The 15,317-nt window shown below is 44.3% G+C and overlaps 1 protein-coding gene across 1 annotated transcript; it reads left to right on the forward strand.

Annotated features, from left to right (window-relative positions):
- Positions 1-787: 787 nt before the first annotated feature.
- On the forward strand, positions 788-15,317 carry PXMP4 (peroxisomal membrane protein 4). Its single transcript, XM_089673228.1, has 4 exons — positions 788-952; positions 1,609-1,671; positions 3,971-4,169; positions 6,568-15,317. The coding sequence occupies exons 1-4, from the start codon at positions 840-842 to the stop codon at positions 6,829-6,831; spliced, it is 639 nt and encodes a 212-aa protein (XP_089529354.1). The 5' UTR covers positions 788-839; the 3' UTR covers positions 6,832-15,317.

The following is a 15,317-nucleotide window of genomic DNA, read 5'->3' on the forward strand; positions in this document are numbered from 1 at the left end:
CTCCCATTATAATGTACAGCGCTGAGCAAACTGGCGCTATATAAATACTGTATAATAATAATAATAATTTTAACCAAAAACACTCAAACCTCTGAAGCATATGGGTTGCAGGGCACCACGACACGTGCCGCTGTGCATTGTGGTGTGCTGCATTGGAAAAAAAGAGAAAATCAGGTGTGAACGTGTGTATTAGAATGCCTTGGGCCCCATTCACACGTCACGTAGCGGGAATGTGCGTTTCTGCTTGGAATTTGCACGTTTCTGTGTGTTCCTTGAATGGGCTACCCTATGTGCATTTGTTGCACCACAGAAGGTCATGTCCCAAATTTTGTCCCCAAGCCGGGTGCATTTGGTGGTGTGCGCCATGCTACGATCTTCACGTGTTTTGTCACATGACAATTGCAACAAAAACACATCGCATGTGAGGCATCATGAAGAAATAATAGCACCACAAGCGTGTCACGCGTTTTTCTGTGACGCTGGAACATGTGTGGAAAGGACAGGCGTGAAAGTTGTGAACAAGGCCTTGGTGAGCGAGCCCCAAAATATTTACATTCCTAAACACACCCCGAATTCTTTTAGCTCCACTTTTTAGTACATTTAACTATTGGATTGTATTGCGCTGGTATTGAAACTGCACTGTTATTGCAATGTTATATTCTAACTCAGAAATGGCTGTGAATTGCGGAACCCAGGTGAGAGATCCCGGAAGAGGAACTGAATGCGGTGAGCTCTGTTGCTCTCCGGGGAATTTTAAAGGATGAACGTGACCTTTGGTAAGCCGGTGGAACGCACGTGGGTTAAGAACCCGGAAGTGTCAAGGTTCTCTGGCTGTCAGAATGGCTGGGGCCGTGTTACCGAGCTCTGTCATCCGGGCTGTCAATCAGCTGCTGAGGAGGAAGAGATACCGAGCCGCCCTAGCCGTGATCAAAGGATTCCGGAATGGAGCAGTGTGAGGACAGGGGGCACTACCACTAGGGTGGCCACCTCATCCCTTTAAAACCGAACACATATTCATTGCACGGGATCTGGGGCTAATGTAATGCAGATAAGGCACGAAGTGAGTTCCATTACCACCTTAATTAGCCACAGAACCTGTGTACTGAATATGTCTTCGGTTTTAAAGGGATGAGGTGGCAACCCTATTCTCACTGGGGGAAGGAGGGGGAAGGACAGGGGGCACTACCACTGGGGGAGGGGCAGTGTGAGGACAGGGGGCACTACCACTGGGGGGGAAGGATGGGTGAGGACAGGGGGCACTACCATTGGGGGAGGGGCAGTGTGAGGACAGGGCGCACTACCACTGGGGGAGAGGCAGTGTGAGGACAGGGGGCACTACCACTGAGAGAGAGAGGGAGGGTGGGGATAGGGAGCACTACCACTGGGGTGGGGGGCAGTGTGAGGACAGGGGGCATTACTACTGGGGGATGGGATGGGGAAAATGTGCAGTTTTGTTTTCCAGTTACGTCAGGTGAAAAACGCCCTGGAAACATGGCAAAAATGCATATGTGTTTTTCGGCCACCTGAACCATACAGGTGCGATGTAACGATGATTAGATGTAAATGAAATAATGCTGAAATAATGATTGTCATGAATTTTTTCTTCAGGTATGGAGCTAAAATCCGGGCACCGCATGCACTGGTGATGACATTCCTGTTTAAGTCTGGAAGGTAATTTATTCAGAAATGTGGCTTCTGCATTGAACGTGTGCAACTGTTACTGTAGGTGGGCTTTATCTATCAAAGTGTCTGAACTATCTCTGTGGAATAAATCCACCAGGTTCATCCGCTAATCTTCTAACTTGCCCCTCAGAGGTTGGAGTAAATCTGGCCATACACTTTTAGCTTTCTGTCTTTCAGCCCATGGGCTAAACTAGAGAAAACCATTCAACTCTTCCATTCACACAAAAAATGTGCAGATGGACAAATCTTGCACTGTTTGGCCAACTTCTTTTCTGACTGGCTCATTAAATTTCTCAGTCAATGCCTGTTGAGCCAGAGGGTGTTAGCAGGGCCACCCAGTGCTTGTATTTTCACCTATTCAGCAGAAATTTAAGCCGTGTATGGCTAGCATAAGTGTGTTCAACATTTCCAGGGGTGTCAGTGTTCTGGTCTTCACACTGTGGTTCCTCTCGCTGGCCCCAACATTAGTACAGGACATAGTAGTGACATAGAGAGCAGCAGATCAAATCACTGAGCACATCGAGGGATCGAGTACTTGACACTTGTAGGATTCTTCAGCCACTAAAGCTCTTTACAGCTAGCAATACATGGCTACATTTTTCTTGTTCAACCTGCAGGCTGAACAAGAGAAAATCATTCAATTCCTTTATCCATGCTAACAGCTGCCACTGGAATACCCGAACAGTGACTGCATCTGATTGGATGAAGTCACTGTTCAGCTGACAATTTTCCACACAGTTCCTTTGATTTTTCAGTTGAGTTTTTCCGAGCCACCCTTGTTCAGGAGGAGATTCAAGCTATGGATAGCTTAACCACTTCACGTCCGGACACTTTCACCCCCTTCCAGTCCAGGCCAATTTTCAGCTTTCAGTGCTATCACACTTTGAATGACAATTGCGTGGTCATGCAACACTGTACTCATATGAAATTTTTAGCATTTTTTTTTAGACAGAAAACTTTATTTTGGTGTTATTTATTCACCACTGGGATTTTTATTTTTTTGCTATATAAATGAAAGACCACAAATTTGGAAAAAAAAAGGGTTTTCTTATAAAATTTTGCAAATAAATAATCTTTCTTCATAACTCTTGGCCAAAATGTATTCATCTATCTTTTTAGTAAAAAAAAAATAACCCAAGTTAGTTGATAACCAAAAATTATAATTTTTCAACATTTGTTTTCACATTTTTATTTTTTTTTTATATTATTTGTTTTTTTTTTAATTTTTTGTACATACTGTCACTCTAGCAGTACATTGTCACCATAGTGACACTGTACTATTTGTGAGGGGTGCTGATGATTTCTTTTTTTTTTTTTTTACACTGATTGCTTTTACACCCATAATGGATGTAAAAGCAATAATTTATAATTTTCTCTGCCTGCATTCTTGCAGCCATTGAGAAATACTGTGTGAGCTGTGATTGGTCACAGCTTGTCACATGGTTCAAGCCATTGTGAATAGCGTTGTACCATGTGACCTCTGTGATCATTCACAGATTTCACAAGTAGTAAGCAGTGATGTCAGGAAGTGACATCTTGTTTGCTACTATTCATGTGATCACTGATTGGCCAACCAGTGATCACATGATTGAGACCTCACACAGAAGTCCTGTACCGCGATCAGGGAGCGCGCACAGGCAATGAATGCGGGGTGATGTTTATAAACGTCCAGCTGTTTATCGGCCGGACACGAAGAGGTGGTAATGCAGGCAGGTTCTTTATATTAGAAGAGACATGCAATATTTCCTCTGCAATAAAATACACCTACTTTTTAAAAACTCCAGTATATATATCGCCATTTGTAGACGCTATAACTTTCACATAAATCAATTAATTTACATATATTGTTGTTTTTTTTGTTTTTTTAGCAAACACATGTATCCGAATACATTTTGGCCTAAATTTTATTAATAAATTTTATTTTTACATTTTTTTTTTACTGGATATGTTTTATAGCAAAAAGTCAAAAATATATATATTTTTTTTTTTCAAAATTGTCGGTCTTTTTTTGTTTATAGCGCTAAAAAATGCAGAGGTGATCAAATACGACCGAAAGAAAGCTCCATTTGCGGGGAAAAAAAGGACATAAATTTAATTTGGGTGCAGCATTGCATGACTGCGCAATTGTCAGTTAAAGTAACGCAGCGCCATATTGTAAAAAATGGTCTGGTCAGTGAAGAGGGTAAATCCTCTGGAGGGCAAATGGTTAAGACACCTAACAAATGTAAATAGGCCGTTGGCTATTTTTAAAAAACAAATTTTAATTCTTAACCTTGTGTTTCCCTAGTTTTATAGACAAGCTGAAAGCCATCCTCCAGGCGACATTCACTCATTCGCGGAATCTTGCTTATTTCGTCTTCACATATAAGAGCCTCTTGACAGCCCAGGAGAAAATACATGGAAGCAAATGGCAGTTCCATTCCTTCCTGGCAGCTTGTGTGGGCGGATGGGTGGTATTCGGAGAGAATAATCACATCAATAGCCAGGTAAGGCTAACCCAATGGATGGGCAATTCCAGTCGGCAAGTAAAATCAGTCTGTCAGTCTACTGTGTGCCTTAAAATAACTAATAAGAAATAAAATATTGCGATCTGTATAACAATGTTACAAACTTAACCACACATATTCATTGTGAAATCACTCGTACCTATGAAAAGTGATCAAATTAGTGAAAAAATACAAATAAATAGTGACATGTATAGCCTATACAAAAGACAGTCTGTGTAGATACAGAGCTCCACAATCAATAGTGAAGCTGATCTCCAGATGTGATATTGTTGCTGTGAATCCTATTACATCCAATTATTCGCCAATATGTGCACCACCACCATGTGAATAAATGGAGGCTTGCCAGAACCCTTAATTATAGGGAGTGTTTACCAGCATTGCGTTGTAAGGTGTTATCCAGATTTCCATGCCATGTCGGAATCAAAGAACTCCCAAACCTCGCAAATCAGGATGTGAGCTCCACCAACATCAGTGAATCCTCCTCAATACGATACCAAAATAGTGTCACGGAAGATAAAGCATACTTCTCATAGTGCAATATGTTTGATAAGCCTTTATTTGCGCAAATAAAAATCCTACTTGCAGGCTTAGGAATAATGAAAAACACTTCCAAAGATGGCCAACAGCGCAATGACGTCAGAGGGAGGCTCCTCCCGACGCGTTTCATCATCAAGACGTCTTCTGGGGCTAGGTTTATAATAACTAAACCTAACTTGTAGAAAACTGTGAGCAGGTAGCTCTTTATTACATTAGGGATTAGTTATGTCTGTTCTGCAGTAATACACATTAACCTGCCTGCTCATGATTTTCTATTGAATGTACACTGTGTTGTGAATGTTCATGCGCAGCTCAGCATGCATTCCAGGCACACTCCATTCCGGAATGACTGACTCTTGTGTGCATGAACTGGATGATGTCATCCCCTGCCAGCCAGTCAAGAGGCCATAAACTTGGCCCCTGGTACTTATATAGTGCTGTCAATTTACACAGCGCTTTACATAAATATTGTACATTCACATCAGTCCCTAACCCTCAAGGGGCGTACAATCTAAGGTCCCTAAATCACATTCATACATACACATACTAGGACTCAGCATTGTAGCACAGGGAAGTAACTCTGGAAGAAGCAGAACTTTGTATAGTGTGCAAGCTATACAGTATGGCGGAGGTCTGTAAATGACGGGGCTGTTAGAACAGAATTGTGGATATGTACATATTTCAGCCCCACAAAAGGCTGAGAGATGTAAAGCAGATGGCAGCAGTATGTTGATGAAGAATGCTGGGGAGTGAGCTTACTGGCGTGATGACATTGCCTATGTGAGCAAAGTCAAGTATATGTAATGCATTCTAACTGTACAAAAAGCTCCACCCAAAAGGGGAAGCTCCACTTTAAGGCTTGGGGGAGCGGGTACCCGATTTTAACAGGTTACGCTCCCACTTTCACCTAGGCATTCCGAAGTGGAAGTTGTCCAACCCCCCCCACCAGTCTTCTGGGACACGTGACAGGTCCCAGAAGATTTCGGGACCATTCAGAAAGTGCATGAACAGTGGGCACCTGGCTGTGAAGCCGCAAGCTGTCACGGCTGGGTGCCCACGCTGAATATGCCGGCACTGAGGAGAGAGGAGGACAGCCGGTGAAACCAGCTGCAGTGGGGACACTGCAGGATAGAGCGACAGATGACTTTTAAAAGTCAGCAGCTACAGTTTTTGTAGCTGCTGACTTTTTATATTGTGACTGTACCTCCGCTTTAACCTACTTGCTGTTACTGAAACCTGGCTTCAAGAATCTGACTTTGTCTCTCCAGCTGCCCTCTTCCATGGTGTTCTCACTGGATTCACTCATCCAGCCCCAGTGGATGAAAGGGAGGGGAAGTCTGAATCCCTGCAAAGCACCTTTTTAGGCTCTTCTCTCCCCTTCCTCTGTCCCTCTGCTCTTTTAAAGCTCACTGTATTTGTCTAGTTTCTACAATTTTTGTGGAATGCGGTGATCCATTGGACTTCTGGGCCGATATCAAACTTCCTTGACAACTTCTCTGCCTGACAACCATGCTTTTTCTCCCCTTGAATTGTATTGTAACTGTACTGTCTCCCTCCATTTTTATGTCTGGCCAAAAAAAAAAATGATGCACTATATCTCTGTGCAGTTGATGCACATTTCCCTATGTTTTATCTCTTTGCAAATGCAGCAAAATACTTGTTGAAATGCACTCAGCTCCTAATATAGTATAAATGGGAGTCTAAATATTAAATTAATAACATAATTATGATGAAAATGGCCGTTTATGACGTCGTAGACCAAAATCACAAATGCTTTTCCCTTTGACTGTGGCATTAAATCTAACCCCCCCTCCCCCCACCCTTTTGCTGTGTCTTGCAGATAAACATGTACTTGTTGTCTCGGATCCTCTTCGGCTTGTCCCGGCTGGCAGTGGAGAAGGGAATCATCCCGGAGCCCAAGTATGATGTCTTCCCTATTTTCTCAGCCCTGGTGTGGGGAATTGTGCTCTGGCTGTTTGAATACCACCGCCATACTCTCCAGCCCTCGCTGCAGTCCTCCATGATGTATCTATATGATGACAGCAACATTTGGCATGACATCTCAGACTTCTTGATATACAACAAGCCTAAGCAGGATAAATAAGACCTGTATATCGCTGCAGGATGCACTGAAAGAGCAGACTGGCCCCATTAAATGCCGGGGATTGTATTGGTAAACCTCTTTATACATGAAAGGCTAGAATGTTGAAGTGATTGTGATGATTGATACTTTACCCTGGATATCAGAGGCCAGCTATAGCCCAAACCATTTTTTTTTTAACTTTTGGACAGAGGTGGGAGGTGTTAGGTTTTCTTCTGTCTTTGTCCCTGCTGAGGAGATTTACGTCCTGCCTTGGTAACCACACAGGAAAAGGGGAATAATATATATATATATATATATATATATATATATATATATATATATATATACACACACCCTAAGTGGCTGTACACCTTTGGCATGAAATATGAACAAAGTACATTATGTCCCTCTATAGTGTGTACTTGTCTCAATCCAAAGTGCTAAGTGTCTGCTGCCTCATTCCTCTGTATGAGTCACTTCTGACACCTAGAGCTAAAAAAATGACAGGGGAGGGAGCTCCAGCACACAGCCTGTGATCGACAGTCTCAACTCTGTTGCTGTGTGAAGGGAAAGGGGGGTGTCCATTACCTCCAAACAGCTCTCAGCTCTTCTCACTGAGATTTGCAGAGTGTAACTTCAGCTTCCCACCCCCTGCTTTCTAAAAGCTCAGACAAGTTATATAAATTCTGCGCTTTAAATGGCTATAGAGGAGAGAGTGCTGCAGATTAACAAGTACAACCTATGGAGGAGGATTTGTTTCATGTCTGTGTATTACCTTAGGCTTGTCACTTCACTGGATATATGTAAGGGTTTACAACTTTAAAGGGATGTCAGTTGTGACCAGGGGCGGACTGACCATTTGGAAACTCAGGCACTGCCCGAGGGCCCAGGGTCAGTAGGGGGCCCCATGAGATGCCCCTGGTACCTTTTTCATAGGCTTTTTTGAGTTTGGACAAGGACACGGGCCCCATAATCCCCTATTGCCTGGGGGCCCCATGAGTTGTCAGTCCGCCCCTGATTGTGACTCATTACTTCACCAAAGGAAGCACGTAATGTCCAGTGTAGGTAATTCTAGAGAAGACGGTGTACACACTAGAGCAAAATGGTAGTCGGAGACTGGAGACCTGCTACAGGTTTGGTTAGAGACATGGTGCAGGAGACCGTGAGAGATTAGTGACATATTACACATGGCTAGTAGAGATCTTGCTAGTACTCTAATACAAATCCATGCTCACACTCCAACTACTGATTGCTGCAGTCTGAGGGCTGCAAGTTGGACACTAGGGATTCAACCATTTCCCCACTATATACAACCTAAGTAAAAAACATTTTGGCTTTAGCAATACGGTATGATATAATTTGCTCACGTATTCATATATCTGAGACATTTTTATGTCTTTAATGGGCGTATATGTAAGCTGTTAGCCCTAGGGCTGAGTTCCTGGCTGTTTGCTGCCCTGCCAGAATGCAACAGAAGCTGCACTGTAAAGAACAGGGATTCCCCAACCACTCACACCCGTTCTCAGTGATCCCCTAACCACTCGCACCCATTCTCAGTGATCCCCTAACCACTCGCACCCATTCTCAGTGATCCCCTAACCACTCGCACCCATTCTCAGTGATCCCCTAACCACTCGCACCCATTCTCAGTGATCCCCTAACCACTCGCACCCATTCTCAGTGATCCCCTAACCACTCGCACCCATTCTCAGTGATCCCCTAATCACTCGCACCCATTCTCAGTGATCCCCTCACCACTCGCACCCATTCTCAGTGATCCCCTAACCACTCGCACCCATTCTCAGTGATCCGCTAACCACTCGCACCCATTCTCAGTGATCCCCCTAACCACTCGCACCCATTCTCAGTGATCCCCCTAACCACTCGCACCCATTCTCAGTGATCCCCCTAACCACTCGCACCCATTCTCAGTGATCCCCTCACCACTCGCACCCATTCTCAGTGATCCCCTCACCACTCGCACCCATTCTCAGTGATCCCCTCACCACTCGCACCCATTCTCAGTGATCCCCTCACCACTCGCACCCATTCTCAGTGATCCCCTAAACCACTCGCACCCATTCTCAGTGATCCCCTAAACCACTCGCACCCATTCTCAGTGATCCCCTAAACCACTCGCACCCATTCTCAGTGATCCCCTAACCACTCGCACCCATTCTCAGTGATCCCCTAACCACTCGCACCCATTCTCAGTGATCCCCTAACCACTCGCACCCATTCTCAGTGATCCCCTAAACCACTCGCACCCATTCTCAGTGATTCCCTAAACCACTCGCACCCATTCTCAGTGATCCCCTAACCACTCACACCCATTCTCTATATTGGGTCAAGGTGAATGTAGTGCTGTTGATTACACCTAATTCTGTGCCTATGATCTGTAGGTATTCAGCTGCATACCTTCAGACCTGCATTCATGCTCATCCCCTGGCTTCAATCCTTTATAAGGCTAGGTTCACACCTATGCAGGTTGTGTTTGAGCCGTTTCTGCATTGCGTTTTGTATTTTTGCACCTGTGTTTTTAACACGTTTTTTGTTTTTTCTTTTTTTTTTTCCTTGTTGCTAGGCAGATTTAAAACGCACTACATGCTTTTCTACAGTGATTCCATTGAAGTCCTATAGAACCACAAACGCAACTTTTTGCACTCAAAGTCCCTGACCCTTTACAAAAAAATGCACAGTGTGAAAACATGCATGAACATGTCCCATAGGAAATCATGTTACATGGACTGTACTGCGTTTCTGCAAAACTCTGCGGAAAACGTTTAAGTGTGAACCTGGGGTAAAGAACCAATCCTAAAGGAGTATGCAGATCTGGTTTTCTGACTGCCCTGGTGGCAAACATATACATTTTATTCTTGGTACAGGTTTAAAGCTGAACTCTAGGCAGACATTATATAAGAGTAGCTAATGCATTTATTAAAGCAGAACATCTGAGCACCACAAACAAAATAGCTATTTAATTCCTCTTTATTATTCAAAGCCAACTCATCCATCCATGTCTCCATGCTTTATTTTGTTGAGAAATCGCTTTTAAAAACACCCCCCTAGCATTTCTGGCCATCTTGAGTAAGGGCAGGTTAATGTAGCATTTACTTCCTGGAATTGATCTGCCCTTAGCTCAGGCACACAGGGATGAGGGTGTGCTTAGCTGAGAAAACCCCTCCTGGAGATTCCTGGGATGTATGACATCATATGCTTATGCAAAATTTTTTCATGCATGCCGCCCACACACCACCCCAACACAGTAGAGTGAACCAGTCACACCGGAGACAAGAAATTGTGCTTTGTCTTGTGGTGGGACTGCATTGGAATAGCCACTCAAAGCAGTCCAATTGCCCCTGGTGTGAATGGACACACTGATGTGGTGCAGGATTCGCAGCAATTCCTGTGCGTTTACTGCACCGTATCACAATAGCATTCCGCTGCAGGTGTCTATGCTAAGTTAATGACACCCCAAAAACGGTTCGAAAAACTTAATGCAATTGCCTAAATCAGATTTCATGGGTGTGAACACCCATACAATCCGATACCAGTGCTGGAAAAAAAAAAAGGGCTTCTAGACCTTTAGTGCGGGTGCAGTGTGATTTGCGGTGTGATTTACGCAATACATAAAGGGCTCAAATTGCACTGCAAAGAATCGCATGTGACTTGAACTGGAATGCGGAGCGATTCCTATCTAAATCACATGCAGTTTCCCGCACCGCAGTAGTGTGAACTGGGATTTAATGTAGTTTTAGAGGTGTGTCCCTTTCCTGTGAAGCCCCGCCTGTTTTCGGATCGCGCTTCAGAGGCTCCTGGCAGGAGCAGAATGTGTCACTACATGTTGGGTAAACTTTACCATGGGCATGAAGCAAAGCATGTAAACACCCCCGTCCGACAGTCTATTTCGGCTTAAGGGGGGGGGGGGCAGGCGGAAAAAATATGGCTCAACCACGAGTCTAAATGAAGTCTTAGAGGGCTTTCCTATTGAGTCTCTGGGGCAGGTAGTGAAGAGAAATCTCTCTGATGGGATGCAAACAGAAGAAAAAACTGAATGTGGTCTTGAACCTTCCCTACTCTATCCAAAGCAGGGGCGGACTGACAACTCATGGGGCCCCCAGGCAATAGAGGATCATGGTGCCCCTGTGTCCTCACCCACACTCAAACCACACCCAAAAAAGCCTATGAAAGGTACCAGGGGCATCCATCTCATGGGGCCCCCTACTGACCCCGGACCCTCAGGCAGTGCCCGAGTTCCCAAATGAACAGTCTGCCCCTGATCCAAAGGTAACAAAAAAGGTTTGCTGCTTGCCTAGATTTCTGCTTTAAAGCTGAACTTCAGCCTTCCATTCAGTGTTGCACAGTTGTACAGGCTCCTCTCCAGTACTGAAATTGCTTCCTTTGATCTTTGAACTTTTCTAAGTGTGCATTATAAATGAGAGAGCAATTTACATAGATCCCTCCACATTTCCAGGCTAGAGGACGTCATGGCGCTTCCCTCCCCAGCATAACTGTCCCTTGCCCACCCCTTTTCATTCATTGGATTTCAGTTATTTCAGCCATAGAGGCTCAGCATCATATGTGGGTACCACCTAGGTTGGTTTGCATGCAAACACGGTCTGCCTAGGAATACCCACACCTGCACTCCACCCATCAAAGTATTTGCATAACTCATTCTAAGCCCACTGCTTTCATCTCTTGAGAGGGACATTGAGGCAGTTTAGAAAGCTATGTACAGTACCCTTCTGGCCTCTGCCATCAGCCATGATCTGCCTGCATTGCATAGAGAGGCACAGAGACACAATGATGTCACCGGATCTAAAACAATAAGTATGTAATGGAAAGTTTTTACTAAAAATGTATAATGGTTTGTTGATGAGAGGGAAAAGGAGGAGCCAGAGAAGGTAAAATCTAAGATTAAATTTCTGCTTTGAATGTGAAGGGCAGTATAATATTTGTCATACCTTGATGAAATATTAAACCCTCTATGCTAAGCATACAGTCAATCAGATCCTTGCCCTCATAGCCATTTATTTGAAGAGAGGTATACAGCAATACTCTGCCATTATAAGGCGTGTAAGTGTATGAAAATGAATTGTGTATAGATTGATGTGAAATGGGGATGCACTTCACGTCCCTGTGGATAATTAATTTAATGTTCATGGTAATGAAGAATGATGAATTCATATTTGTAAATCCTGCCTTTTTAAGAGAAACCAGTGCTGCCACTGCTTATTCCCCCTTCTAAAAATGCTAGTTGTCTGGCAGTGTCATGTTGATCCAGTGGTTTCAACAATTGCTGAGAACGAGTATGTGGATCAGATGTTCTGACTTCACGGCAGTTTAACACGGTGCCTGTTTGGTCCAGGCCAGCAAAGCAGAAAGTAATGAAACTTGGCAACTAACATTTTCAGATACGGCTTCAGCAATGGCATTCTTCACGTTTTTCTCAGTGAAGGTCTCCTTTTAATCAATTTTTCAGTTTTTCCTCATCTGTATACTGTGACAGGCGAGAGCTAATACACTAAACCAATACCCTTCCAGTTTTACTCTCAGCCTAGTAAGCTGGCTTAGTAAACTGGTGTCTTTTTAAAGCCTATCCAAACATAGATATAAAAATGTAATACATTGGAGCTTCCCAGTACATAGATGTGGTGGCTGCATTAGCTTTATCTTTTTTTTTCAGACCAAGAACCTTTTTAGCAGATACAGAAAATACCTGCCAGACAGGCAGTGTCCTTGTCACTTCCTGTGAGCTGCAAAAAATTATTTTTATTTTGTAAACTACTAATCCCATCAACTGCCATGTAATGGAGATAAAAAGGTAGATGTTTGGAATCCAGCCTGTGTGACAACCAGAGATATAGTGGGGGAGTGAAAGGCAGGATTACTAGGTTTAAGAAAAAAAAAAAAAAGAGTAAAAAAGAGTAAAGCCTGGAGAAAAAACAAATGAAGGCACCAAATCTAAAGACTGGTAAGCAGCAATATATTGCAGTTTTTTTTGTTGTGAGTTTAGACAAGCTGTATAGCTCAACTCCTGGAGAATGAAAAGTCCTCGCATGCAGTGGGACCGTGCCTGCACTGCAAGGGTTTAATGCTCTGTCTAGGGGACAGTAAGAGCACTTTTCCTGAGGCCCTGTTCACATCTTGCGATTTGGGGTTGCGGGCAGAATTGCCATGATTCCAATTCGCTGCACAACACACGATGCGCATTTGGGTGGCATTATCCTTAAAGCGGATCTTCACCCAAAAGGGGAAGTTCGGTTTGTTTGTATCCCCCCTTCCTCTACTGCAGGGGTGTCCAAACTTTTTTTTCAGAGAGGGCCAGATTGGATGAAGTGAACATGGTGGAGGGCCGAACATTTTTCCGAACATTCTTTGAACCATTACAATTAAATGCAAATAAATTATTTTATGCCAAGTTAATTGTAAACAACATACTTTTCATTTTGTAACATTAAGATCAACTGACATCTGAGTTTTCACAATGTATTGAAAATAAATTTTAAAAAAACTTACCTGCACTAATGTGAAGGGTGAAAAAGGTAGCTGGAGCTGAAGTCTCTGCTCGGCAGCCGGGAGGGGAAGAGAAACACACTTCACGCTGGAAGCCCGGCCCTGACGTCACCGCCCTCTGTCGCTCCCAGCGCGGCGCAGTCACGCATGTGCACTGCTCTCAAGCAGAAGACTGTCTGCCACAGAAGGGAGGGCCGTGCGACAGCCGCATTTACACAGACCAGGGAGAACGTGCCGCAGTCAGGCATGCGCACTGCCCTCTGCTCTCAAGCAGAAGACTGTCTGCCATAGAAGGGAGGGCCGTGGGAGGGCCACATTACACAGAGCAGGGAGGGCTGTTGGAGGGCCGTATTAAACCGACCCCCGGGCTGTAAATGGCCCGCGGGTCGGACTTTGGACATGCCTGCTCTACTGCCACAATTGGTTTTTTTTGGGGGGAAAGGGGGAGCGGGTACCTGGTTTTGACACCCTCTCCCACTTCTGTTCAGCTGCGCCACAGCGATCTCAGCCGGAAGTTTAGCCTTCCCCTCCTTTCCCCGCAGGGGCGGACTGACAACTCATGGGGCCCCCGGGCAATAGGGGATCATGGGGCCCCTGTGTCCTTGCTCAAACTCAAAAAAGCTTATGAAAAAGGTACCAGGGGCATCTCATGGGGCCCCCTACTGACCCCGGGCCCTCGGGCAGTGCCCGAGTTTCCAAATGGTCAGTCCGCCCCTATTTCCCCGTATCCTTCTGGGCACTTTGCAGTATGAAACTGGCTGTGAAGCTGCAAGGCTTTAAAATGCCAGTGCCTGCACCTGAAACTGATTGAAGAGTCGGGTGAGGACATCGCTTGATACCTGGAGAGGTAAGTGTCCTTATAGTAAAAGTCAGCAACTACAGGATTTGTAGGTGCTGATTTTTAATTTCTTGGGAGGAGCCTGGAGTTGGGCTTTAATGGCACCCCAAACGCAATGCAATTCTGCTGCAATTGTTGCTTGACAATTGTAGCAAACCACACCTCAGAAAATCGCTTGAAGCTTTTCGGCTGCAAGAGGAGCAGGAGCTTCTTTTTGGGTGATAAAAGTGCGAAGTGAATGGGCGGGCCCTTTGCAACATGTAAAATCGTGTGAGAATCGCACTGTGAAAATGTGAATGGGGTTTTACCTAATATTCAGTCCTACTGCAAAGGAGGACTTTTAGTTTCACTGGAGTTCAGCTTTAAGGGTCACTATTCCTAGGCTTTTGCACTTAGGCTTTATTTTGTCCAAAATGCATTTATGGATAATAATGATTAATCTAAATGGATACTAATCTAAAACATTTTCCATTTTTTGTCCACTACAGCTCCATTACAGAGTATTAGGCTCCATTCGCACGGGTATTTTTCCACACTGAGAATCCCAGCAGCAAGAATCTACTCATTCCTACTGCTGGGACGGACAGCTGAGTATGGATAGCTGCAGCCGCCAAGTCTTTGTGCGCACAAAATGCGTCCAGCCAAGATCGCCACAAGTAATCGCTGGTTGTGCGAACATGCATGAATAACTGCGGCCGCCGAGCCCATTCAGTGCAATGACAGGCTGTCAGTGGCCGCAGCTATTCATGCATGTGTGCACAGCCATTCGTTGCACCGTACGGGCTTGGTGGCTGAGGCTATCTGCACACAGATGTCAGTCCCAGCCGTAAGAAGAACAAGATTGGTGCCGCTGGGATTTGCAGCGTAGCTAAACATCCATGCAAATGCAGCCTTCCATCTACAAATGACTCAATATTCCATATCTGTTCCTTGAGCAGTAAGTACTATCACTGGACCGCACTGAAAGACCCTTTAAAACATGTTGCCGCGTGTTGTAATTTTTCTTTTTAATATTTCACATTATTTTTATGATCTCTTTATAGTAAGAAAAAAAACTCATGAATTATATTATCTTTTTTAATGAGTGGAAATTGTAAATACTGTATGCAGCATTAAATAAATAATTTTTAATAAATTTAAACATTGCAAAAAA

This window comes from Staurois parvus, unplaced genomic scaffold, assembly GCF_062004578.1.
Source record: "Staurois parvus isolate SC_StPar_1 unplaced genomic scaffold, SC_StPar_1.0 ptg000137l, whole genome shotgun sequence".
NCBI classification, from domain to species: Eukaryota; Metazoa; Chordata; class Amphibia; order Anura; family Ranidae; genus Staurois; species Staurois parvus.

Bases quoted from the DNA above. Each gene is read 5' to 3' on its own strand.
- PXMP4 (XM_089673228.1), top strand. From the start codon at position 840: ATGGCTGGGGCCGTGTTACCGAGCTCTGTCATCCGGGCTGTCAATCAG. The intron at 953-1,608 runs GTGAGGACAGGG...TTTTTTCTTCAG, and splicing joins GGATTCCGGAATGGAGCAGT to GTATGGAGCTAAAATCCGGG. The intron at 4,170-6,567 runs GTAAGGCTAACC...TGTGTCTTGCAG, and splicing joins ATAATCACATCAATAGCCAG to ATAAACATGTACTTGTTGTC.